The sequence below is a fragment of the Acanthopagrus latus genome, chromosome 11 (genome assembly GCF_904848185.1).
Source record: "Acanthopagrus latus isolate v.2019 chromosome 11, fAcaLat1.1, whole genome shotgun sequence".
NCBI lineage: Eukaryota > Metazoa > Chordata > Actinopteri > Spariformes > Sparidae > Acanthopagrus > Acanthopagrus latus.
Window position 1 is genome coordinate 8,960,465 of NC_051049.1, and position 27,462 is coordinate 8,987,926.

General features: G+C 41.2%; 3 protein-coding genes across 9 annotated transcripts; 1 reads left to right on the forward strand and 2 right to left on the reverse strand.

The window, feature by feature from the left end:
• Positions 1-23: 23 nt before the first annotated feature.
• Positions 24-7,139, reverse strand: si:dkey-183n20.15 (RING-HC_RNF170 domain-containing protein). 5 transcript variants are annotated; one of them, XM_037113808.1, is made up of 7 exons: positions 7,010-7,134; positions 4,223-4,314; positions 3,500-3,596; positions 2,971-3,076; positions 1,482-1,555; positions 1,295-1,405; positions 24-924 (listed from the first exon to the last, which is right to left on the reverse strand). In XM_037113808.1, exons 2-7 carry the CDS (start codon positions 4,249-4,251, stop codon positions 580-582), a joined length of 762 nt encoding a protein of 253 aa, XP_036969703.1. In that variant the 5' UTR covers positions 4,252-4,314; positions 7,010-7,134; the 3' UTR covers positions 24-579. The 5 variants fall into 5 exon arrangements, with proteins under 5 accessions (XP_036969703.1, XP_036969704.1, XP_036969705.1 ...); XM_037113809.1 differs by lacking the exon at positions 7,010-7,134 and adding an exon at positions 5,444-5,517; XM_037113810.1 differs by lacking the exon at positions 7,010-7,134 and adding an exon at positions 4,531-4,539.
• hook1 (hook microtubule-tethering protein 1) lies at positions 6,672-19,860 on the forward strand. Of its 3 annotated transcripts, none has more exons than XM_037113802.1 (22): positions 6,672-6,946; positions 8,677-8,762; positions 9,511-9,583; positions 10,677-10,727; positions 11,093-11,225; positions 11,532-11,599; positions 11,704-11,766; positions 12,412-12,495; positions 13,845-14,008; positions 14,084-14,224; positions 15,126-15,327; positions 15,462-15,572; positions 15,662-15,749; positions 15,838-15,904; positions 15,997-16,137; positions 16,269-16,356; positions 16,609-16,640; positions 16,742-16,824; positions 16,960-17,060; positions 17,170-17,271; positions 17,402-17,470; positions 17,866-19,860. In XM_037113802.1, the coding sequence occupies exons 1-22, from the start codon at positions 6,902-6,904 to the stop codon at positions 18,022-18,024; spliced, it is 2,151 nt and encodes a 716-aa protein (XP_036969697.1). In that variant the 5' UTR covers positions 6,672-6,901; the 3' UTR covers positions 18,025-19,860. The 3 variants fall into 3 exon arrangements, with proteins under 3 accessions (XP_036969697.1, XP_036969699.1, XP_036969700.1); XM_037113804.1 differs by lacking the exon at positions 6,672-6,946 and adding an exon at positions 7,269-7,420; XM_037113805.1 differs by lacking the exons at positions 6,672-6,946; positions 8,677-8,762; positions 9,511-9,583 and adding an exon at positions 9,593-9,760.
• A 187-nt stretch (positions 19,861-20,047) lies between these two features.
• Positions 20,048-24,596, reverse strand: LOC119028175 (cytochrome P450 2J2-like). Its single transcript, XM_037113806.1, has 8 exons — positions 24,476-24,596; positions 23,250-23,402; positions 23,001-23,161; positions 22,697-22,870; positions 22,458-22,599; positions 22,158-22,345; positions 21,305-21,446; positions 20,048-21,134 (listed from the first exon to the last, which is right to left on the reverse strand). The coding sequence occupies exons 1-8, from the start codon at positions 24,564-24,566 to the stop codon at positions 20,959-20,961; spliced, it is 1,227 nt and encodes a 408-aa protein (XP_036969701.1). The 5' UTR covers positions 24,567-24,596; the 3' UTR covers positions 20,048-20,958.
• Between the last annotated feature and the right edge of the window lie 2,866 nt (positions 24,597-27,462).

Sequence of the window (27,462 nt, forward strand, 5' to 3'; positions counted from 1 at the left end):
TGTGAAATAAAAGAAATGTCACATAAGACAATAAATATTCTTTATTTTCAACAACAAAAAAACTTGAATTCGTACAATATATTTACATGTCAATATTACAGTACTGAAACAACAGCTTTTCTAAAGCTTTCTGAAACAAAATTGAAAATTGCTGTTCAGTTAGGAGGAAAAATAACATTTTTCTGATGGGTAAGATGCTAAAGAATCCTGATTACAGTTCAAATTTATAAGCTGAAGCAACAGATTAAATTGAGAGTGATAAAGATTTTTTCTGTTTTAATATTGATTAAAGAGCTTCCAACCGAACACCTTGGGAATTTCAGCAATAAGCATTTGTGACCTCAGCTGAACCAGCACACTGCATGGCTTTGTGTTCAGAAATCCCTCAAGGCTCTGTTATCACTTAAAAAAAAAACATGCTTGTAGTCTTGAGTCCACAGTCCGAGAGGCTCAGACACAGGCTGACATCTCCACTGCTGCATGCTGGGCTTTTGTCAATATTCTTGCATCTACTAATCCAACTAGCTGCAGACTGAGCGAGGAAATCCAATGAAAGTCCATGTCAGACTTGTACTGACACTACAGTGAACTCCCCATTACTCCTTGTGAGGTTGTCGCTTCTACAGAGCGTCCTCCTCTCTCTGGCGCCATTTGCTGGTTGATGTTGATAACGCAGATGAGGAGCAGGATGACCACCACCAGGTCATCCAAGACCCCCAGCAGTCCACAGAGGGAGGGGTCTGTTTCCAGGGGGCTTACAGCTGAGGAAATGGTCTCCAGAGGAGGCGAGGAGATGGACATCACGGTCCCCACGCAGCAAAGCGCCACCCTGAAGAAAAACAGCCACACGAGTACTCCCATGGTGCCCAGGCCTCGCACCAGTAACTGCAGGAGGAGAGGTGTGTCACACAGGTAGTCTGTTACCTGGACGGAAGAGAAGACTGGTCAGAAGTAGGGCGACTGGGTGTGTCAGTGTGAGGAGTGTTAACAAGAAACCGCCACTGGTTGTAGAGGACAATAAATCCCTGAAGTTGCATAAGAAGTATTCCTGTTACAAGGCCTATTATCAGAGAGAACAGTTAAGGGAGTCTCATCTTTACTGTGATCAAATCTAGCATTCAATGCTTTAAGGGAAACTTGCTCCACCTCATACTTTTACACAACCACACACAAAAAAGGGTGGAGAATAGGATACACTACTGTGGAAAGGCCTCAGGGATGGTTTCCAGCAAGAGACTACTTTAAATTAAGGCAAACACAGCATGTGTGTCTGACAGACAGACTGAATACTGACCCTTCGTGGGGCTCCGGAATAACGCTTATTGTAGTCTGTGATTTCCCCGAGAACCTCCTTCGACTGACGATCCGAATGACTCTCATTAAACAGATTACACAGCACGCTGACCTGAGAAAATCAGAAACATTTTCACTACATGTTCACACTCATTCTGATCCGACCGCTCTGGTTGTATCTACTCTACCTTCTCTCTGCAGAGAGGACAGCTGATTGCATCCAGCCAGGACCCGTGTCTCCAGTAGGCGATCAGACAGGGAGCTGCAGAATCGAAACACATAAATCATCAAACAGTGTCATCAAACACTAAGACTTTGTTGGAGGCACGTCAAGCATGAAGTGTTTCGTCACTGTTAATGATAACAGACAGGTGTTTGGGTCAGGGTTGGACTCAGGTAAGTGGGGCAGGTGAAGTGTCTGTGGTATGTTAGGGTTAAGGTGACAATAGAAATGCCTTTGTAATCTTTTACTGATAGTATCAAAGTTAAATCTGTGGCAGAAATGTGTTTATTATGTTGGACGCTGCACAGCTAATCAAAATATTGTCAAAATGGAAATTTTGCAAAAATGACTTAAAATTATTAGTCTATATTACTTGGTAATTTTGAGGTAATTGCTCTTCTTGACTTTTTATATAAAGTCAATTTGTCAGATTTTACAGTGTTCAGATTCCATCAAAAATCATATTTTTTAAAAATGTTTTTCAGTGAAAAAATTATATGCAAAAATTACCATTCCTGCAAAAATGTTAACTCACGTCGCAATCAAATGATCGGCAAATGATTTCTTTTTGCATGTCACTTAATGATCATCATCAACGTAATGATCATCACTCTGGTTGTACTCTATTTCTTTCTTTCTTTCTTTCTTTCTTTCTTATTCCAAACAGTCTAAACACCAACACTCTGCCACCAGTCTTCATGCTAGCTGCACAGCTAACGGCGTTAACTAGCTAACAAAAGATACAATTAACAGCAGTGATTAACTAATCTGGTGATGTTCTGCCCGCTTTTTGTTTTGAGATTGAATTCGACTGGAGGCTAACTCTAGCATACAGCACCTTCAACATAAAACATACTTCCTGTATATAAAATGTGCCCTGCCTCACGCTATGTTTGGGTGTAAGGTGCAACTGTCCTGCCTCTCAGAGGGAGTGAGTCACATTATCATGTGTCAATACAAAGTCTACTACGTTTCAAGTGATTCAGGGCTAATCAAAACATTAGGGAAAGGACAATGCCACAAGCAAGGTTTGGACCGCATGTTGGTCAACTTTTCCATCTAATTCTTTGCTGTCAGATATTCTGCTTTCATTTTAGGTTCACCTCTGCACTTCTTTGACTAGTTGACATATATAACTGTGCACCTTGGAGAAGGATAATGTGCGTAAAGCTGTCAGGTGAGAGGCAGCGTTGGAAATCCAACGCAGCAGTTAATTATTCAAAGCCAGAAAAGACAGGCCAGATGAAGCTCCACTGAGCGAAAAGTCAGACTGAACAATAAGCACATGACGAATTAGGTGAGAAAATGTGAGAGTGACTGAAAAATGAATGAATCCAGTCTCGCCGCTGATGGAACAAATTAAATGACAGATGAGAACTTGTCTACTCTGAAACTTGTATAAGGAGTCATGGTCGGCCCGTGTGTGTTTGAGTGTGTTGCGGTTCATGTCGTACCACAGAACAAATGACCACAGTTGGTCTGGACGGGGAAGCTGGCTGTCTGCAGGCACACAGGACAGTGCCAGTCTCGGCTTGTGGAGGCGCATGACTGTGTGGATTCCTGAAGAGATGAGAGGAAAAGAGAGACAAATGATCGTGAGGTGAGAGGTGTGAAACAGGATGAAGGAAGCAGAAAAAAAGACTCCTTCAAATCTTAAAAATGCTTTTGATACTTACTGATTTATGATCAATAAAAGGGTTAAAGTCCTTGATGACCCAGAACAACAAACTAGATACACAATACATATTCAGGGACTGATTAAACACATAAACAGTGAGATTATTATGTTTGGCAGCAACTCTCTCCACCAGACTGTGACCCTAATAAAAGCCATTATAATAATAACAGGATGTGGTGCCTTACAGTGATAATACTGTTTGTGCTTGTCCTGTTGTTACTGTCTGATAGTCTGTCTGTTACTCATTTATTTTAAAGAAATGTCTCCAGTTCAGTACTGAGGAAAACATCAAAACATCGGCTCACCTTGTGGCAGCTCATATACGTCGATGCCGTCTGCTCAGGTGTGCACACCTGAGATCTGGGTGACCTGAGGTGAGCGTGACCCTTCGGGCGATCCAGTCTGAAACGTGACGCAACAAGGATGAACACGCCTGGAATATTGAACATCTGCTAGTGACATGAAAGGAACGATTCATTGAGATAAGGTTGATTGTACTCAGCTCTTTTTTCTATGCAGATCACAGATGATGCTGACATGTTGCGTCCACAAAGACTTCAGGAAAGTCATTTAACTAAATGATTTTAAAGCATTAATTTGTAAGATTGATCTTTTAGATAGACAGCTGCTTTCACTCTCAGCAATCCAGCCAATACACAAGCAAAATTGGGCTTTTTATCATGAAATTATGTTTGCACTGATTAGCTTCTGAAATTAAAGTAAGTCATTCAAACATACACAAAAGATATCACACGTGCATTTGTTTTACGTTATTAAACATGGTGTTATTGCACCAATAGGAAGAAACATGTTTAGTGTTATATTTTCTTGAGATGTTGAGAAAAAAGAGATTTTAAAAAACTCTTTCAAGTCCAGTGGATTACTTTCAGATCGGATGCAGTGAGCCTGAGTGAACGTGACATCAAAACATTTTCTCTTGGCTGAAATTTCCCCCGAAAGCCACAGCAACACAGGAGCTACAGCACAAAAACCCCAAACCATGTTTTGTGTAACAAAATGAGACTCACTTGGGCTGAGAGCTGTGGCGGGGCTGCATAGTCAAACCAGAAACAGCAGCTGACTTGTAGTCACCGTCTCCGAGAAGGAAGTGAAGTGCTGCCTGACAGCATCACCGTTCAAAATAAATTAGAGCTGCGTGTTAATGATCAACTACACCTTCCAGTATCAGCCTAAGTCTGAGTCTTCTAGCTCAAAGATAGCAGCAGTGCAGTCAGATCAATAAAGCAGTGTTTTTTTTTCTTTTATACGGCTCCTAAAAGAATATTTTCTACTCATTGCAAGTAATTTTTTTGTGTAAAAGTATTTAAAACATTACATCTGAAAAGTGTCCCGTCCCCTTCACTTCAGTGTGGTCGAACTATTTGGGTCACATGACCTCCCATCAGATCAAAGACAGAGATGATCCCTCCCACACTATGAAGACTACCTCGCCAATCATTTACTCTGGGTTTACTTTGGCAGCAGCCCTGCTACACATAATTCTGCATTTACCATAAACTGTGGTTTGCGAAATGGGTGTGAGTGTCACTGGCATTAACACTAAAAGCTGTGAAGGGGAGCCTCAGCTAAGGATAGTCAACCCAGCAGCAGAGAGGAGGCCTGAATTTAAGAATTTCCCATCTATCATTCTCACATTGCGTCATTCCTTTAAAGGTGCAGTATGTGAAAACTGGCCACTTGTTGAATTCTTACTCTGCTGCTAACTGTTTTCTATACATCCATGCATGTAGCTGCCATTAGCATGCTAGCTCGCTTAGCCGTGCGGCTGGCTGGACAGCTGGGGGAGTTTTGGACTGCTGGGATGAAGAGGTTTTCAGGCTAGCTCTTTAGCAGGCTAACTTCAGTAAATATCTCTGCAACACTACACAAAGACATTTCTGACATAATTTCAACATTTTGATGATAATTTGAATTCATTTTTGAACGTTTTAAGCAAAAATTCTTACATAATTTTATGTTAAAATCACGTGACAAAGTGTTGCAACAATAAAGCAAAGACCTCTCTGTGACTGTATCTATCTGTGAGTGAAGACGTGGTAATCTCCACAACTGTGGCGACTGCAGAAATATCCTGGCAAATATTTACACATGCAGGCACTTCACCTCAGATAGGAGCCAAAGAGGGGGAGTTAAAAGGGGTTCGGGTCAGCTAAAAATAGCCTCCGTCAGTCAGCAAGGGTCAGGGTCTCAGAGCGGCATAAGCCAGGAGATAAAACAGAGTTGCTCACCTACTGACAGTTAAATACAGGACAGTTGACACAGGTAAAGTCCAGTCCCAGGTCATTCACACAATGATTTTACTATACTCCATGGTTACCTGGTCATCTGCCCTAGACAGTGATGTAAGAATGAATTGTGTTAAACTGGACCAGATTAGACCAAGCATGGAGTGAGGCTCCATAATGCAGTAATCACTCTTTGTAATTTTCCATATTGTGGCTTAGAAAGCAGGTGACACATGTGGGAGTTGTTATCTTGGATCAGCAGTCCGTTACTGGCAGCTCACTAGAGCCTGGAATTTCACACACACCCTCACGTGATGTGAGACATATAAATGCATAACGTGAGGTTTGTGGTTTCCTGAGAAATGATTTACCATCGGAGAATGCCTGGCATGCTGACAAGCTGTTAGTGTCTGTCTAAGGGCACAGTGATTACAGCCAAGACTTTATATTTCTAGTTAGTATAGCAATACAAAGCAGGTCTAAAATTAATTAATATTTCACTTGTACTCGATTTCCAAATTCAAGCAGTGCAGGGTCGACTCTCTGTTGGGAATGTAGCTGGGAACAGTGTTAGGTGAGGTCACAAGCCTTCTACAGTGGGTCACGTAGTGTAACATGGAACAAACTGCAATTAAGATTCCATTTTGGTTGAGCAAGTGCTGTGACCGCTGTTGTTGGCAGAAAAAAATGAGGTCAAACAAGGAGAGAAATTACCAGATGATTGCAATACTTAAAAAAACCCAGCTGGATTTCAAACAGAAGTGAATATAGTTTATATAATTCATCAGATAGTGGCTTTAATGTTTACTTTTTTGTTTTGCTTAACTTTGTAGCTTGTATTTTTATGATATTGGTTGCAAACACAAAAATTGGATTGCTATTTTTTAAGGGTTCCCATCTTTTGGGAAGAGACTTGTTGAGCTGTTTGTACAATATTGACATGGTTTGAGTGCAGTAACACAACAACATAGTATTTCATGAAATAATAAATCATTTAACCGTCATCTAATCCCTTGCATTGGATTTTCATCCATCAATCAAGACAGGTGTGAATATGATACTCACAAATGTTTTGATTGCGTCCAGATAATGGGGGCGTAAATTAATCGCAGATCAAGCTCACTGATTGGCTACAGCGCGGTTTAAGACCCGTCAATCATTCCAGGTCTCAACGCTGATTGGTTCTGGCTTCTATTCCCCTCCTCGCTTTCACCTCAACGATCGCCTGCAAGCAAGTAAACGTCAAATGACTAAGAAACTGCGCCATTCTCGTACGTCCTACGCTGTTTTTATGGCGGAACGGCTGCTGTGCATCCTCACTCTGCGTACTCGTCGTTAAAGAATTACCTCTCGGCAGCAGGTGAGGTCAAATGCAGAGGAAAGGAGCGGAAGAGCTTTGCTGACAGGTGGAAAATATTTTAGCTTTGAGCTAAAAATAATAATAATCATAATAAGGAGTCGATGGACGAGACGAAAGCGGCGCTGACCGACAGCCTCATAATATGGGTGAGTGTTTTGTGAATATGTCGCCTCGTTAAAGGGAAAAATCGTGGAAGCGCTTTCGGTTACCTGTTCGTAGGTGGTGGGGCTGTCAGTCGATAACACCCCCACCAGCTGAGAGAAAATGAGGCTTAATAGGAACGAGCATACATGTCCGTCATTTCTAATAACGGCTCACTGTGTTAGCTAACGTTATATCGCTGTTGTTATGGAGATTAACGTCCGTTGTGGCTGTAATACACTTAACGGACAGGAAGGGACAGTCCACCGGCACGACATGTAGCTGCAGGCTAGTGAATACAAGTTAAAGTTAACATTTAGCGTCAGGAGCGACAAAAACAACGACCCTCTTCAGTTTTCCCTCGTCGTCTTTGAGCGAGTTAATCCCATTAACCGGGAGATATTTGCGGAATGTCGCTCTTTGGGTCTTTTGTTAACATTATGTAACTGATTAAATGTGGCTAACACCAGCCAGGACAGGTAAGTACTTTTAATTTACCTGCTTGCTAGCGGTGCTGCACCTGTCCCTCTCCTCCTTTATGGCTGTAAATCCACGTTTTGTTGCCCTGTCTTGGGTTTATTATTATTATTATTATTATTATTATTATTAGGCCGAGGAGTTTGTTAGTTAGTTCTCGTGTCGGCTTCATCTGCTCATTGTAAGTCAGCAATGGTGGAAGAACGATTCAAGCATTTAATAAAAATAAAACTAGTGATATCACAGTGTAAAAATACTGCATGATAGCTGGTAAATATCATGCATTTAAAGTGGCTCTTTGGTGGAAAAATATGTGTATTACCGGATCATATTAGTTACGTTCATGTGTCACCGAAGAGTCACAAATGTTTCACTGACAGGTTAAACTGGTTTCAGATGCTTTTTTTATACTACCAGGTAACTTAATCAGTAGCAAAATATCATCATTTATCTCTGGTTTATATTTGTATCAACAATCTAGATCTGTAACTAGTGACTAAAGCTTTGATATAAATGTAGTGGAATATAAGTATTAAGTAAAGTAAAATGTATTTTTAAGAAATGTTTGTACTGCCTCAGACTCATAACTTGGAAAAAAAAATGTCCCCAAGCACATCCCATTTTGGACTATAACTTTGACTGGTTGGTTGGAGTGAAGCACAAACCAGTTGCCGTTAGATAGGATTTTAAAATAGATATTGGTCATCACTGTCAACAGCAGGATGTGTACAGGACACAGTTGGACAGTCCTTGTTAAGAGAATTCATCTTAGAGCAGGGTGGGCTACTACTTAAATTATTCATCATTCACCCATCCACCTTCTCTAAAAGCTTATCTTTTTGGGGTTGCGGGGGCACTGGAGCAGACCCCATCTGCTTTGATGTAAGAGGTGGGGTACACCCTGGATAGGTTGTCAGTTTATCCCAGGGCACTAAAACTAAGTAGTGAAACCTTTATCTTTGCCTAGTTGTGGTGTCTTTGCCACTGCTATCTGCAGTCCAACTTGTCCTTCCACTGTCTATGTCTTTAGTGCATCCCTGTCCTATCTCCTTTATTTATACATCCTTCATAACAGTTTGGATGCAGGTACAACATCACATCTGTGCATCTGCAGTGTTGTGGAGACACTCATTAACTATAGCTTGGGTAATGCAGCCAGTCTGCATGTCACCACCTCCCTGGTGTGTTTTATTCCCGTCACTCTCCTTGGTTTGTTGGCTGGTGCCCATGATGCTGTATTTTTTTTTCTGCCCCTCAGCTGCAGACCTTCAACACTACTGCGCCCTGCAGCACAGTGGCAGAGCTGACCACTGGAGCAGCAATATCACAGGCGCTGCATCAAATGTGAGAGAGCACACACACACACACACACACACACACACACACACACACACACACACACACACACACACACAGGAATACATCATAAACTGAAGGTTTTCCCAATCGGCCCCATTAGTCATAATACCTGGCTACTCTGCAGATGTATCATTTATTTACAGCCAGCCTGGTTTGGCTCAAACAGTTCACATACTTGTCTGGTACTTCAGTTAAACTAGCTGGGATAGTTTATTAATTTGTTGAACAAGGTTTGCACAGCACAAATATTGTCTAAAATGGATACAGATATTTTTTTTGTATTGCAAACAATTTCATTCATCAAGAGAAACTATTGTGACACGCTGAATATCAAACAACACTTTTTTTTTAAAATCATCAATCATAAAAGTGTCAATGATCTATTATAGAGGAAAAAGATACCATTTTCTCCTTCAACAGTAACATTAAGAGTTAAGAAGGCACCGAAGCTACAGTAGAAAGGCATGGAAAAACTCTCTAGGTTTACTGTCACTGCTTCTCTCATCCTACATGTGTAACCCTCGCTGTGTGAAGGAACACTTCTGTTTTCTAGGTTTTTTTTTACTGTTTTACTGTAGGAAATAAACAGCATATTTGAGATTAGGTTGAGAGAAAGTAAAGTGCACCATTGAATTGTATTTAGAAGAATTTGACCTTGGATGCCACTCAGTTAGATGAACTATTCTTCTTCTCCGTGTGTGTGTGTGTGTGGGTGTGTGTGTGTGTGTTGCAGAGACCCAGCTTGGTTCAATGATGGATGGCTCACTCGTATCAAAGCAGATGTTGAGGACAACTGGAGACTGAAGGTACAAAGCAGTGCTGTCTCCCACGTCCCCTCTCTGTCGTCCTACTTCTCTCTTCATATTCTGCTGAACCCCCCTGTGTGCTGTGAGGCAAACCCTCCTTGAAACTGACCTCCTGCCTGCCCCAGGGGTGCTGCTCCTGGCTTAGCCTGCACCCTGACCCTGCGCTCTACTCCTCTGGTGAATTGTGTACATGTATGTTTGTCCAAGTATGTCAGCTATATGTAGAGTAAGGGTGATTTAGAAAAAAAATGCATGCCATTCTCTCCCTCTCTGTTTGGCTGTAACTGTGTTTTCCAGTTGCCATCTTTCCTCCCTAATGGACCTTTTCCACAGGAGACAATTTGTCATGTTTGTCAGATGGAAAAAATTAAATGAGTAATGGCTGAATTCCATTTTGCTGTGTCAGTTTAAGGGTTCTGCTGTTATGCATGATGCATGGTGATATGAATCAATGTTATAATTTGCTTTTTCTATTATGAAAAAGTCCGCAGTGACATGGGTTTATTGTCACAGTAGTAGCAATAACCAAAATGCTTATATATATATATCGATATAGATATTGTCTCAATATTTTGATATTTTTGACAACACTAACAGACTCCAGATTGCTTCAGGAAGAAAAACACATTAAATCCAATTTTTGCAAGTTGGATTCAAGCCACATTTGAAGGTGTTTTTTGTAATGCAATTCCCGTCTGATTTCCATAAGTGTCTTATGCATCACTCACAACATTACCCACAATGTCAAAGTCAAGTCGAGAGTGATGGAACTGCTGTAGAGCGGCTGAAGATAATCCACCATCGTGTTGTATACAAGCCTCCTCCTTCCCTGAGTTATTCTGGTGCAATGCAGGAGTTCTGCACCGTGACTTGACCTGGCAATCTTTTGGAGTGCAAGATGATTGATCCCCATTTGTCAGCCTATTTTGTTACCACAGCAACCCATGCAGATGGGTTTTGAAATGTTTGGATACATAAATCAGATCTGATCGATTGCAATTAATGTGTTTGTACATTAGAAACAGACCTGCAGTCTGAACCAAGGTAGTTTTGACTACAAACTAAATTCATAACATCTTGTGTGTGTTCTCAGATGAACAACCTGAAGAAGATACTTCAGATGATGGTTGATTATTATAATGAGGTAGGTTGTTGCCTTGTAAATACTATCCTCCTGGTGTTTTCACAGTGTCAGGTGATTGAGAGAAGCACCTGCTGTATGTTAGACTCTGTGTGTTCATTCAGTTCTTGTGGGAGTTGTATTATGCACTGTTTGTGTAGCACAAAGCCCCAGGAGACTAGTATGCAGTTGAAATCAAAACAAGTGGCTGAAGGCTGGTACACAATAATATGAAGCCCAGCAGTCTTTTTTTTATATCCATTTTGCCAAAACAACACATGATTGTAATATTTTATTCATTCATCAATCCACTTAGTTGTAGCAAAACTCCAGGACCACAGATATTATAACAGTGCATTCTCACTAACCTGTTATCTCTGTCCCATCAGATCCTAGCCCAGGAAATCTCAGATTTCCCCCTTCCAGATGTGGCTCTGGCGGCAGAGAATTCAGACGCTGTCGAGCTGGGGAGGCTTCTGCAGCTCGTATTAGGCTGTGCTGTCAAATGTGAGCGTAAACAAGGTATGCAGTTGCTTCTATGTTATGCCCTATTTGTGGACACATTACACAAACAGATACTCAAATATCTACAGTGTATGTGCTGTACAGTGGAGATAAAAAGGGAACTGTTTCACTGAAATCCAGCCAGGTTAAGCCGAACAGTGTTCAATTGTTGTCCTGCCAAGCCACCGACAAAGGCAGAGAGCCATCAGGCGGCCTGGCTGGGAAATCAGTGATGACAGTGTTATATCTAGAAGTAGGACGCAGATGCTGAACATTTTAAAATGATTCAACTGGTGTGATTAATCTCTCTCACTCTCTCCCTAGAATACATTCAGATCATCATGACCTTGGAGGAGTCTGTACAGCATGTTGTCATGACAGCTATCCAGGAGGTCAGTACAGTCCATCCTAACAGCAACAAGTGTCTCCTATTGCTATTATGCTGTTATGATGAGTCTCTGTAATCCATCAGTCCAATGATATGTTTCCTCCTCAGCTCATGAGTAAAGAGATCATGGCCCCGTTTGGAACAGAACTGTCAGGGGACTTGGAACAGCAGGTCAGTGTTACTATTACAGAAACCAACTGGGAGAATTTCCTCTGGGTACTTCTCTGCTGTGAAATTCTCTTCACTAGGTGAATTTGGAGATACAGTCTTAATGTCCAATTTGTGTTGTATGAAAATAAACAAAACAGAAAAAGATCGAATCTGCTGTGAAGCCCACATAAGGCCTCATTCATGGTGGTTCCTGAATATTTGTGCATTTGTTTTGTTTTATTTTTGTTGGCCTATAGGACAGTAATTGTTTCACCCTGACACAAGAGGTATTGAGGAGACACACAAAAAAATGTCCTTTATAAGTATTATAGTATAATTAATAGATTTAGCATAAACTGCCTGAACAACAATACTCTTGATAGGTCTGACTGATTGTCAGCTAATGTGATTGGGCTTCCATACTACTCCTGCAGTCTAAATGCTCTAAATGGAAGGACTGGTATTTTCAGGTCTGAATGAGGCTTTCGTCTCCAGTGTAACACACAGTCACAATTAAAGTTTCTTTTCAGAGGAGTCAACTAACCCCAGTAGCTCAGCACTGAGGTGTCAGTTCTTCTGGATCTATATGAGAAAGAGCATTGAGGTCAAACTGATCTACAAATTGAATGTGTGTGTTGGTAAATTCTGCTTTTTCTTTGTGTCCAGCTTAAAAAAGCTCTAGAAGACATGACTGAACTTCTCGCAGAGAAGGAAGCATTGGCCCAGCGCTGTCAAGAGCTTGACATGCAGGTGAATAGAGCCCACACCACACATACACACACACACACACACACACACACACACACACACACACACACACACACACACACACACACACACACACACACACACACCATGTTAGTTTATTTTTCTGTAGTATTTCTACAGAAAAATATACATTAATATTTACAGCTTAATTTAAAATTAATTTACAGCTGTCTGTTTACTAGCCTCAGTGCCTTCTGCTGATATTAGGATCTCCACGTCCACACACACACACACACACACACACACACACACACACGTTTGTGGTACAGTATAAACAAGAGTTGTGTAATTCGCTGTAATGCTTGGTTCTATTGTCTGGAGCTGCTGTGGCAGAAAGACTGTGGGCTCACAGTCTGGGCTCTGCTGGTCCCACTGTGGCAGTCAGCCCATGCTCTGCTCTGCTCTGCTCTGCTCTGCCACTGTGTGAAGGCCGCACTCAGCACTGTGCAGACAGGCTTGGTTTAGCACAAGTCACTGATCACCTGTTCAACTGGACTCTCGACAGATTTGATTTGTTCTGTCCCCAATCTTGCTCATCTCTCACCGGAGCGAGGTAAGCTTAACACGGTTGACCGCTCGGCAAAACTAAACCATCTAAACCAGCTGCTGAAATGTTTACTCTAACTCAGCTAACAGACAACACCATCAGGAATCTGTTCAACAAGTCATACAGTGTGTGTTTTAACATTTTGTGGTCAATTCCAGTAATTCAGCTGGGAAAATCTGCCTGGTTTAGTAACCGTTTTGTTGTCTTGTTTTTGGTAAAAGCAACATTACAATTTTTTTTTCTAGATTTTTTTTTTCCTTCTTCATTTATTTCAAGAATTTAATGTTTGCCACATGGAGATACATAAGAAAAAAATACAGTTTTTATTATGATGTTTTAGCCCGAGCCCTAGTTTAATATGTTTTTAGACATTTTTGTTGTACGCTGGTCTTTTGAGCAATGACCAACCCTGGACTGTTTCCCCAGTGTCTGGTACACATGAGGGAAATGATGGGTGAGAAGGAAACCTAACTAACCATGTATTAACATGTTTGCTTAAAGTGCACTTTGTCTGTTCGCTTCTTCCAGCATGGATTAACTGCACTGTTTGCTTTAACAGCTGGGAGAGGAAGAGAGTTTTGTGTAATGGAAGGGGTGTTTCTTTTGATGCTCAGATGTGACTTTGCTGCTTTGCATGAAATAATTGACCAAAGAGGGGTCAAACATCACACATCCCCTCTGCTGAGTTGACAATACTTTTATTTTGTTTGTATATTTAATTCACCTTAATAGAAAATTGGAACACTTTGCAAAAGCAGGTCTGAATCATGTTGTCCCCTTACAGGTGGCTGTTCTTCAAGAGGAACGGAACAGCTTATTGGCTGAGAATGATGTACTAACAGACCGAGCCAATCAGTTGGACACATTCGACGACCCGAGCACACCCTCAGGGAGGAAACACAGCCAGCTGCAGCAACAGTTAGAGGCGCTGCAGGAGGAGAACTTCAGGTCCGTCTCTTTCTGCTTAAACTTGCCACAGCATTTTACGGAATCCGAATGATTAAGCGTATATGCATCTTCCAGGCTGGAGGCCGCTAAGGATGACTACCGGATCCACTGTGAAGAGCTGGAGAAGCAGCTGATTGAGGTTCAGCATCGTAACGACGAGCTCACCAGCCTGGCAGAAGAATCTCGAGCTCTCAAAGATGAACTGGACGTTTTGAGGTTTGTGTCTTCACTCTGTAACTGGATAATCAGGTCTGGTGAAGCGTTTTCTTTTTATTCAGAATGCAGACCACAAAAATAAACCAGGCAATACAGCGTACAGAAAAGCTAGACATAATAAACAGATTTATTTAAGGATCAGCATGCAATCAGTCTTCTTTTGTTGCCTCTTGATGAGAGGCCAGCTAATGATTAGCTCCTCTTGTCTGATAAAGGGTGTGCTAATTAGTAATGGTAGCTCAGGTTTTGTTTGGCTGAAACAGCAATCAACCCCACACAGCACACCATGTAATATTCTGACATAAAGTTTACTCTGAACTTACATTAATGAAAAAGCCAAAATTATTATTCCTCCCACTAGGAAATCTGCCTTCTCATGCATGAAAATAAATAAAAAATAAAAATAAAGAAAAAAGACATAACATAAGTCCAGTCCTAGAGCAGTCATGTTTCCCTGCCTAATTCATAGTATTGTCTGTAGCTATGCAACTGATCACAGAAAACTTGCTTCCTGTATACAACAGCACAGGTATGCCCCGTGTTATGTGGGAGGAGATTACTTCTGAAATGGTGCTAAAACATTTATCTCGATGGACACCTATCTATGTATAGACTAGGCCGTCAGTGTTTCTCTGTTCCATTACACTTGATTCAAATGATCAGCTCTGCAGAAGCCTGATAACGGCCCATTCATTTGAATGAGGTGTGTTGGAGCAGGGAAGTATGTAAGACATGTAGAGCAGAGTGTCATCGAGACAAGGATTAGAGACATGACTTCAAGGTTTACGATGATTTCGGTCTTGACAGTTCTGCTGATGGAGCCTCTGTTAGTTCTCATTTGTCTTCCTCCTCTTCCTGCTTTTGTCGCCCTTGTCCTGTATTTTCTGTTTATGTACCGCAGGAACTGCTCAGATCGGGTGGTGATGCTCGAGGCTTCAGTGGAAACATACAAACGTAAACTGGAGAATCTTGGTGATCTGAAGAGGCAGATGAAGCTGCTGGAGGAGAATAACATGACCTACATGCAGAACACTGTTAGCTTGGAGGAAGAGCTGCGCAAGGCCAATGCTGCCCGTGCACAGCTGGAGACCTACAAGAGACAGGTAAGTGATATGCAAAGCAGGACTAGATTTGATTTCATTCATCTTAGATACAGACTGTATTGATTATAATTATTGTCTTCAGTGCCACACATTGTGTTATTTGTTTACATGTTTTGTCACGTGCCGTCTATCAGGTCCAGGAGTTACACAAGAAGTTGTCTGAGGAGACGAGGCGAGCAGACAACCTGGCCTATGAGATGAAGAAGTTGGAGGAAAAGCATGAGACTGTTATAAAGGAGAAAGAGGTGTGGCAGCTTTTGAAATGTGTCACTCCAACTGTGGTAAACGTCATTACTAACATTTGGCCTGTTTAAAATGTCCTCTCCCCTACTAGAGGATCATCATGGAAAGAGAGTCTCTAAGGGAGGTTAATGAGGAGCTGCGATGCACTCAGGCCCAACAGCACCAGCTCTCCCAAGCAGGTACCTCACACTGAAATCACATCTGACATCACAGCACTGTATAGCCACTTGTCACCATGTCATTCTCACATGTACTTCTTTAATGTAGGGATCCTTCCTTCTGGCAGCCCCAGCCACGACAACTTGGCAGCTGAATTAATACCCATTGAGTACAGGTGATAGACGCAGCTTCTGACAGTGTGTTCTGCTTTCTACTTCAGTGTGTTGTGTGGGTGTGTGAACACTGACTTTATATTTGTGACTGCAGAGAAAAGTTCATCAGGCTGCAACATGAGAACAAGATGCTTAGAGTACAGCAGGAGGAGTACGAGAGGGAGAATATCACTGCACTGCAGCTGCAGCTGGAGGAAGCACATAAGACCCGCAGTGAACTGGACACTGAGAACAGGTGAACAGAGCCAATCTCTCCTCCTAGGTCACCAACAGATTGATGAGATGGGGCTTCTTTACTTTTTAGCTCTGTTAAGTTTTATATTGTGCTAAATTCCTTTTTAAAATGTATTCTATTTTTCTTGTCAGACTGAGTCGAGAGCGGATCACTGAGCTGCAGCAGCAGGTCGAGGATCTCCAGAAGGCTCTGCAGAGTCAGGCGGCTAAACCTGATGATGTGAGTGTGCCAGGACCACTGGCACCAATACAGAGAAAATATCCCCCAGAGTTACTGTTGTTTGGCTGCATAGACTTCATTCTTGAATGGAATTATGGAAGGAAATCCCATTTGCTTTTGTTTTCAGTCAAAATGTTAAACTGATTAAGAGCTAATTTTTCAAACTTGTTTATTTTGCACTTGTAAACTTGATACTTTATTTGCAGAAGCTTTTTAAGATAATGTTTTTTGTTTTGTTTTGTTTTTTTTCAGTCAAACCTGAAGCGGAAACTTGATGCACACATGTAAGTGTGAATTATTGTCATTCACACAAAAAAACAGATGTTAAATTAATGCATATGTTCTCCAGTAGAGGGAGGTAAAGAAACAGTATTTGTGTTCCCAGGGTCCAGCTGAACGAGGCTCAGGATGAAATCATGAAGAAGAAAGAGCTGCTGGAGGACCTGCAGCCTGACAACACTCAGAATTGTGAGTCTCACATCTCAAGTCACTCTGATCTGAGATTTTGCAACCTCAGGGGTTGAAAATGTAGCCTTGTGTAGAATGCTACATAAATAGTGCACAGTGCGAATGAAACTTAATTTTTTCCTCCTTGCCTTCAAGCCTTGAAGCTGGACGAGCTGATGGCCGCTCTGAAGAAGAAAGATGATGACATGAGGGCCATGGAAGAGAGGTATAAAATGTACCTGGAGAAAGCTCGCAATGTGAGTGATATCAGAAAATCTTTTATTTTATTTTCGTGTTTTATCCGAAAGGTCCGGTAGTTTGAACCGACTTGTATTCAGAGCTGCTCTATCTTTTCATGCTTGTCAGGTGATCCGAGCACTGGATCCTAAACTAAATCCAGCCACCGCTGAGATCCAGGCTCTGAGGAACCTGTTAGCTGATCGGGACAAGCAGATTGTCAACCTGGAGGTAAATCTGCTTTTTAAGTCCTTTAGCTTTTTTTAAACTTTATGTCAAAACACAGCCTTTTTTTTGTTTTTTGTTTTTTTTGTTTAAAGGTTTTCAAACCTAACTAATTTTTGGGGATCTGCTTCTGTAGCGTCAGTGTGAGCAGGCCAGACTGAGAGAGTATGAGGAGAAGCTGATCGTCACAGCGTGGTACAACAAGGTAAAGATGAAATCTTGGCAAATTATCTGATTTTCTATCCTGTCTTTTATAGGGCTGCAACTAGAATGTTTTCACTGGCAATTAATCTGTTGATTATTTTTTAGATTAATTGATTAGTAGTTTGGTCAACAAAATCTCAGAGAATGATTAAATGTTTCCCAAATCTCAAGATAACAAAGAGGTGTAAAGAAACTAAAAAATATTCACATTACAGAAGTTGGAATCAAAAAATGTTCACTTTTAAAGTGGAATAACTGATGAATCCACTTTAAGATTGTTGGCAACTGATATAATTTAGTAGCTTACAACTAATCGATTAATCATTGCAGCTCTTGTCTTTTATAAATATACCGACACTGAACATTTTCTGCAAATCTTTCTTTCTTCATCTTCAGAGTCTCAGCTTTCAGAAGTTGGCAGTTGAATCACGTCTCGGTGGCTGCACATCCTCCATGGTGTCCCCCAGCCAGTCCTTCTTGTCCCAGCAGCGCCAGGTCTCAAACACCCCGCGTCGGGCACTTTCCATCAGCGTGCCTGCCACTACCTCCAAATAGAGCCAAATGTCTGATCTTTTATTCAGTTAAGGGAAACTAAACCCTCCCTCACTCCTTCCCTTCCCACCAGTGAGCACTAAAGTGACCTTAAACACAACTGGCTCTCAGCGCTTGGGGGGAGGGGTCACAGATGAGCTGATTGGAATCAATGAGCACTTCTGGTACTTATCAAAAACAACCCAATATGTAGGTCAGCCTCCTGAGGTCTCCACCACATACTGTCCCACAAGACACTGGCTACAGGCTAACTTTGCATAGAAGATGAATCCACAACCTGCGTTCACCTCACTAGCTTAAGTAGCGCACCCCAACCGTAGACTTGGAGCATATTTCCCATCTCCCCTGAACACTCGCTATAATCAATTCAGCCTTCGCTCTCTTGTATCCTGTCATGCTGTGTCCTTGATCAGATCGGGAGCGAGTGAAATGTAAATGCTTTATTACTTTATTCTCAATCATAGCCCATAATATATGAATGTGATTTTAAAAAAAAAAAAGAAGAAAAAAAAAGGGTTACTTGAATGCTAAAGCCAATTAAATGTAACTTCAAATGATTGTTGATCTATGTAAAAACTTCCATCACACTATGCACTTAAAGGGCAACTCCACCAATTTTACATTACAGTGACCATACAGGTCTCAGGGAGCACAACTGCTTATGAGGAAAAAGGTAGTATAAAGCCTTGTAGCTCACTAGAGGAAATTTGGGGTCACAAAAGGCTTTATACTACTTTTTCTCACATATGTAGTTATACTCCCCAAGACCCACGAACACACTTTAATATGTAAAAATGGTGGAGTTACCTTTTAAAGGAGTACTGAAGTTGTCATTCATCACACTGATGAAAAAGACAAACATGTTTCAGAGGTCTTTGAGAAAATGATTGCTGTATTTGGTGCTGGACGCCAACTGCTTTGAAGCATCAAACATCAGTGGCTAAGAATTTTTGTACTAAACTGGAACAAGCCCATCACAAGCTGTGAAAATCCTACAAATCATTTTAAGTAAAATCAACCTCTGAGGTGCTGCGACAACAAATCATACGCAAGAAATTCAGGATGTGCATTTCTCATGTATTTTCTATATTCCTAAAGTGTGATTTGACCTCCTTACTGGCAGCATGCTCTAAATTAAAAGTGGCAGGCCTTATTATTCACTGAATATCTTGAAGCTTATTTTAGTAGCGAGTAAACGAGTCTATAATCTATGAAGTCTTACAGCTGTCATGTGAACATGATTTGAACACCAGCTTCTGATCCATACGTCAGAACCAGGTTAAGCTTTCTTACAGTACCTGCAAATTGTAACTTGAGAATTTTTATTCACTGTAGTTTCTATTGTATTTAACCATGGACTTGTTTCAGGTTGTTTTAATGTTGGAAGTACAGAGCCCTGTAGAGAAGCTTTGATATTGGGTGATATTGGCTGTTCAAGCTTATGGGGTCTTAAGTTCAACTGCACTAGTGTCACAAAAGGAAATGGCTGTTGATTGCCTTGTCACTCTGTATGTCTGCAATAACCCTGAAGAGGCATTTCATTATGGTTTTGTTATTTGTGATCAATAGTAATGTATGTCAGAGCGCTTTTATTTACTTTTGCAGTGGATGATCCTTTGTAGATTGCTGATTTAAAAGCTCATTTGTCATTTATATGAAAATAAGAAGTACGATCAAACGTAGCGCATCACAGAACCTACATGTGTAGTGTTGAATGTTTGTGTGTACATGAAGAAAAGTGAGGAAGGCATTATGAATTTTCAGGAATTTAAGGAGTTAAACATTTTAAATTCTTTGGTTTTCTTGTGAATAAATAAATTCTTTTTCTTATAAAGTGTGTTTTGCATTCGGTTTGTGTCCGAAGATGAACAGCGATGATAAATCCAAAGCTTAAAATGACTGCTTCAAATTTCAACACTGTCCACAAATCATCTGAAAGACTGTTTATTTATAGGTGATCACATGTCATCAGCGCCTTCACATGTGTTGACCAGCTTTTTCTAGATCAAGACCAACAGCATAGATTTAACCAGAAATAGTGTAGGTAACAAAAGACAGAAAAAGCAGAATTAAATCTGAACCCTGTCATTGTTATAGTCCAACTGGGAAATGATAGACATGTTCGATGGGATGTTTTCTGCTTGCTGGTTACTTAAGAGTCAGTGTTGGTAAAATGAAGTAGTCACACTTTATGAAATGATGTGACAAAACAAAGAGCATGCTATCGTTCCCCTTCAGTCTATGCCGTATGAAGGTGATATCATCACTGGAGCCATCATCAGCTCCAGTAATTCACGCTCATTGTAAACAGGACATATTGTTGATTGCTGATCTACTGTAGGCCTCCTGCTGAAAGGTCCGATACTGCCCATGCCCATTTTACAGATCATACTTTTATTTTAGGTGTCTACGCGAAAATCTTTACATGCTTTAAAGTTCAAAAAACACATTTCCCCTTCTGTCTGACGCCTTCATTTTGTTTCCTGTCCCTGTTAGGCCCCTCTTCCTGAAAAGCCCAGTCTGCTCTGACTGGTCGGCTCTCACAGGCCTCAGCAGGCACCGCCCACCTTGTTTTCCACTTAAGCTCTGCCGGGTGTTTTTTCAGCCTTCGTCGTGCTTGGGGGCAGTGACTGTAGTTGTGACAACCTTACTAAAGTGCAGACGGTTTGTTTGAAATCACAGTTTCTACAGGCTATGTGTGTTTCTCCCTGGATTGAGCATTTCAGTACTTACACTGTATTTCTATTGCACCTAAACCTGCTTTGTAATAAAAGAAGACAAGGACACCTCACATTCTACACTATCGGACCTTTAAAAACATGATGGTACTGACAGGAAAACTAGCAAAAGTTGCAGCATGTGTTGTCTGCTTATGGATGTTTAATATTTCTCAGCTTTGCTGTGGCATGTAATCTGTAGTAGGGACTTTTGCAGGCTTCAGTGGGCTTCGGCATAGACCTTAAAGGGGAGCGGTGTGCGTGTGGCTCCAGTGATTCCTTCTGTACTCAGCTCAACCCCATCCAGAGTGGAAAAATGACATTTCTGAAACAAGCTGACGAAAAACAGGAACAGCTCCATCCTCGCCAGGCCTTCACCCAGACACGCACGCTTTCCTGGACAAACGGGAAGAACGAAAGTGTGTGAACTGAAAACTATTTGCGTTTATACTCATTTTTACCAACACAGATGCAAAAGTTCTGCAGCATAAGTATTTTATTCCTTGTGGATTTAATCAAAGTGGTTAATCGCACTCAAAGTCATCAGGTAAATATGTGAAATTTACCTGCAGAGAAAGGTAAAAATGCTTCCCTCCTCACAAACCTCCCTTCAGCATCCAGGAAGTGTTCAGGGTTAAAGGTGTCGGGAGCTTCCCATTCATTTCTGTCAAACAGCACAGATGTCAGGTTGGGCATCACAGAGGTTCCCTGCACACAAAGACAGACAGAAGTCTTATTAATATTTGTATACTATGGGATAAGAAGAGCTACAGGGATAGAAGAAGCCTCAAGTTGTGATACATGCATATATCTTGAGCTTGATACAATTATGAATTATTTGAAAGTTATCTGTCTAGTTAGTTAGTTATCTGAATTTTGGGCTTGAGAAATTCTTTTGTTTTAATAACAATAACACCAAGCACTGAAGGCCGGACAGATCATCGTCACAGGAAATGGCAGATATTACCGTCATGCCGAAAGTGTTCAAAATGTATTTCAGTGGAATTTTAAGTGGTCAGTTTAATCTTCAACTACCAGTGATAACAAACACTTTGCCCCTGCACACAACAAATAGCTTTGGTGTGAAGAAAACATCCAAATGAGTGAAAATATCTCCAGCCACCTATCCCATCATACCAGCAATGATATGTGCAGGCTGTGCACGTCCCTTCTTTTATTTCCCTTGTGTTGCTTTTATATATTTAATTTGATTTAACATGTTAAAACTAATAATGTTGCAATCTTGACCAGGACCCAGTTGGACCTTTCTGCTTAAATGAAGCATAAATAAATCAGTAATGCACACCATACCATTTCCGACATCACAAAATGTACAAAATTAAACATTTCTATTTATAACTTTCTAATAAAAACATAATGAACTCGTAAAACACTTCCTAGTGCTGAAAGGAGATGCACCTTGGGTATGAAGTAACCGCCCAGCATCGTGTCCCTGGCGGCTGTTCTGAGTCCGTTCAGAGGAACAATGTTTCCGACCCTCTGGATCTCGTGGATGACAGCGTCGGTGTAGGGCAGGTTGGGTTTGTCAGCCATAGTTGGCTGGCGGGTCTGTCCAATCACTCTATCTATCTCTGCCTGGACTTTTTCTAGGAGGTGAAATCAGAGATATATTGATCAGCATTAACACGTATGTCAATATGTATTTTAATCTATTTCCTGATGCTGCCGCTGCTGTGGGAGTCTTATCTAAATACCCACCCTGGATATGAGGGTTCTTGATGAGGTAGATGAGGCCCCACTGCAGGGTCTTCGAGGTGGTTTCACTACCAGCCAGGAAGAGATCCAGACAACACAGAACCAGGTTGGCATCGTGGAAACCCAATTGACTGTTTCTGTTGAGCTGTCACACAGAGGAGGAGGGACAAACATGCAGCCAGTCAGTGAAAGAGTAACTTTGCAGCTCTTATTTGTAGATTGGCTTTCTGTGAGCACAGTACTTTCTCCTCTATCAGGAAGGTGTCGATGTAGTCTCGAGGGTTGCTGGGGTCCAGGTCTAACTTGTGCCTCTCTATCTCTCCCCTGATGGATGCCTCCAAACATTTTGAGTTGCTAAAGATGCCGTTATGAGGCCCCGGCAGGCATTTCATCAGTGCTGGGAACGCGTCATACAGCTGTTTGGAGAGGAAGCAGTGGATTATTCAGGTGTGTAAAGATCTCACAATGTTTTCTGATAGAGAACATTCAACTGTCGGAATGACAAATTTGCATTTTCTCCATTCTCCTAGTGTTAGAGCATCTTACTAGAGCCCATATGGAGCCTTCCAGATAGGCCATCTCGGTCAGATTCTTCAGCATGCTCTGGAACTTGTGGTCACTGTAGTCAAACCGTCTCCCGAACACAATCTGGCAGATGATGTTGGCCACAGCGTTGTTTAACAGGGGCACGGGGTCAAACGGCTCACCTGAACAGAAGAAATGTCACTGTGTGGATTTTCGCTTGCTATCCCCTTACATCGTGTTTCTCTTTTCTCTTTTGTTGTCGTTGCCAACCTTTCTCCCTCTCCATCGCCTCCTGCAGATGGTGACTCTCTTCACAGATGCTCTGCTCCATGGAGCTCCTGGCCAGACCAAACGTACGTAACGTGGCCATGGCAAAACGCCGCTGTCTCCTCCACACGTTCCCATTACTGAAGAAAAGACCCGCTGTGACATAAACCACACAACATTACTCCGGCAGGAATCAGAAAGCGGGTGGAATACTTTAAAGGTCGTTTATTTAAGAATTTTGGTTCAAGAAATTAAAAACTATAAGGAGTTTATAACTTTTATTACTATCATATATATTATGCAAACAAGCAAGACCATCAGCTAGAAGACTGGCTATTTTTGTATACATTTTTTATAGTTATCCTTAATGCCTGTCCTCTGTTTGATAAGTCATAGAATTGAAACTTTTTATGGTCGAGTGTTGAGGATGAGTTCAGAGTTTCACCATCATCATATCACAGTTACTAATGTTTAAAAATAGCCACAATTAGATGCACTACTTCATTGCAATGCATCTTAAAAACAGCTTGTCCTAAAGAAGACGAAAATAGTGTCAGAAGTGTGTTGCTTCTTTATTTCACTTGCCTCCAAAACAAATGGACACGCAAGCCAGATCAATATACTGAGGCATGAAGCAGCGGTGCTCATACCGCTTTTGTCCACAGGGGCCGCCAGGATCAACAACATTTTTTTTTTCTTTTTATTGTAGCTTCTTCAACTAAAATCATCAACAGACTTCTGTGTATCGTGTAGCAAAGATATCTAGTGAAGTCAGCAGATAGCCTCAGCACGTCTTGTCTTGTAAAACCACTTTGTAACTCAGGAGGTGATAGTCAGATTATGTAACTATGGTTGCTGCCCAACTTGCTGCCCTCCCCTCCCTCCCTGCCTGAACCCACTCGGTCTTCATCGTCAGGTGTCAGAGTCCTGGTCTGGGCTGCTGTAAATCACCTCTGTACTGAAATCCCTGTCATAAAATTGTCCACCACTCTGAAGTTGAGTTCACTGAGAGGCTGCTGATTTGCTGACCTAAGCTAATCTGCTAGCAGTGTAAAGTCCAACAGTCTGCTCATAGTACTGCTAGCTGCAGGGCTAACTGAGCTAACAAGCTGATAGCGGTTACAGTCAGCAGTTGCTCTGGTGGGATGCTTCCCCTATTTGTTCATTCGACAGGTGGCCAATTCTTACATATTGCGCCTTTAATACTGATATCTGTTTCTGTGATTTACCTGAGTTCCCTGAATAAATCCTGGTCACCATCGGGCTGTAGGGTCGGTCCACAAAGTTGTCGGCCTGCGTCACTAAGGCCTCCTTCACCATCCTCCACCCAGACACAAACACCGTCTTGTGTCTCCCCAGACGAATGCAGAACACATTCCCATAAACATCAGCAAGCTGTGGATGGAGGAGCAGAGAATAAGTGTCCTGTTGTCTGACATGTGACTCTGATAAGATGCATTTTTCAGAACAATCATCTTCTGTGACACCGGAGCAGGTTTCCAGCATTGTTTCTACCATAAACATTTCATATTCTGTTGAAGCAGAGGACATGTCTCTACTGCGTACCAAAACACAGTATTCACACTTTCACTGAATTTTCAGAGCCACAAAAATACTACAGCATGAAATATGAAATCATAATAGTGTCATCTTGCCTTGGTCAGGTAAATGTGAGGCTGTTTTGATTCAATGTTGAAGATGTTTCCCAAAAGAGGGAGAGCCGGTGGTCCTGGTGGAAAGTTAGGTGGATCCTTTCTGTTAACAAAACACGCTACGAGGAGAACGGCGGAAATAAAGAGCAGCAGTCCCCTCAGATTGAGCCACAGAAACAAATCACACGGCCACATTGTGAAGCAGAGGAGACGAGCGAGAGACTGGTGAGGATCAGATGCTCCATCGTCAATTTGTAGTTAAGAGATGGGCTGTCACTCTGCTGACTCACAGCTTATGTAGATATAATGATGCATGTGTGAGAGTGGAGACAGCCCTCCATTAACCAAACACAGTGAGAAAACACTAAAAACGTACTCTGAGCAAAAAACATTTCAGCTAAGAACACCAGAAGATGCTAAATCTTTGTCTAAAATGTTCTCAGAGATGTCAGCCCGACTGTCAGACAGCTCTTTACGTAGCTCACTTCCAATCAAGGCTCATTTCTGTCCGCTTTGTACTATTTTTCACCTTTAAGCAGCAAAAGGATCATCAAAAATACACAGATTTGTTGCAAAAGGGTGATGATTGTCACCTTGAAGGCAGTTCTTTTTTTTAACCATGTGTAAAGTTTTGTAGCATCTTACAGAAGGTAATCCGTTGACATACAATCCAATTTGTTTGTAGAAAATCCTGGTTAATTTGGTGCAAACCATGTGTTATGTTATGTAGCTTGTACAGCATCCATTGCCATCCACTGTCATTACTGATATTTTTAAATACTTTACAGTCTTAAAGTGTTAATGTGAAGTGGGTCTTCTTAGTCACAGCAATGCTGGAGAAGATTAGGGCCACTGTATTGTTAAAATTATGTAAGAGTAAAAACAGTAATAACAAATTATTTGTTTATTCCAGTTAGCCATGAATGTATATTATGTTGTGTCTTTTACAAATGACTTGTCAGACGTGGACAAAAGAGAGGACTCAGATGCAGAAATGGCAGAAGTAATGTCAGGTTTTATTATCTGATTTGCAACTCTTCAGACAGAATGACAAAAAAATATAGACAAACAAGACATGACACACAAAAGAAACAGAAAACGCTCCCGAAGGAGGAAAACCTACTCTATGACAAATTCTTGAATAAGAAAATTAATTAAACAAAAAAACACTCCGAAGAGGAAAGCACTCAGGCTATGAAACTTAACTACTCTCACTATATTCAAAAGGTAGAACAAAAAGCGCTCCACAAGGCACAAAAAAAAGGCTATGAAAAAAACGATAAACTGAAAATCAAAATCCTAACCAGAAATATTATTAAATCAAAATCACTCTTCTCAAGAGGTCAAATTCAGAAAATAAAACTTGGCAATACTTAGCGTGATCAGAAATGCAAGACTGTGGAACAGGGCTTCAGTAGACGACAGGACGACGACATACTTTGGCGACGCAGACAGAGGAAGACAAAGACTTTATACACATGGGGGAGGGGACACAGGTGAGAACAATCAAGGATTAGGGATGACATCGGACCAGGGACACAAGAGGAAGGGCAAGTGACCTGAAACGAGAGGAGAGTTACTTTGAAAATAAAACATGAAATTCACAAGACAAAACCCCAAGACAGGACATCCATCACCGCGATGTGACATGACTTGAGATTTTTATACACGTTGCCATTATTTACTACTCCGACAAACAGAAATGCTTTAAAATAATATTTTGTATTTGTAAAACTAAATGTATCACACAGAATTAAATGTACAGACAGAGACTGGTGAGGATCAGATGCCCCATCGTCAATTTGTAGTTAAGAGATGGGCTGTCACTCTGCTGACTCACAGCTTATGTAGATATAATGATGCATGTGTGAGAGTGGAGACAGCCCTCCATTAACCAAACACAGTGAGAAAACACTAAAAACGTACTCTGAGCAAAAAACATTTCAGCTAAGAACACCAGAAGATGCTAAATCTTTGTCTAAAATGTTCTCAGAGATGTCAGCCCGACTGTCAGACAACTCTTTACGTAGCTCACTTCCAATCAAGGCTCATTTCTGTCCGCTTTGTACTATTTTTCACCTTTAAGCAGCAAAAGGATCATCAAAAATACACAGATTTGTTGCAAAAGGGTGATGATTGTCACCTTGATGGCAGTTCTTTTTTTTAACCATGTGTAAAGTTTTGTAGCATCTTACAGAAGGTAATCCGTTGACATACAATCCAATTTGTTTGTAGAAAATCCTGGTTAATTTGGTGCAAACCATGTGTTATGTTATGTAGCTTGTACAGCATCCATTGCCATCCACTGTCATTACTGATATTTTTAAATACTTTACAGGCTTAAAGTGTTAATGTGAAGTGGGTCTTCTTAGTCACAGCAGTGCTGGAGAAGATTAGGGCCACTGTATTGTTAAAATTATGTAAGAGTAAAAACAGTAATAACAAATTATTTGTTTATTCCAGTTAGCCATGAATGTATATTATGTTGTGTCTTTTACAAATGACTTGTCAGACGTGGACAAAAGAGAGGACTCAGATGCAGAAATGGCAGAAGTAATGTCAGG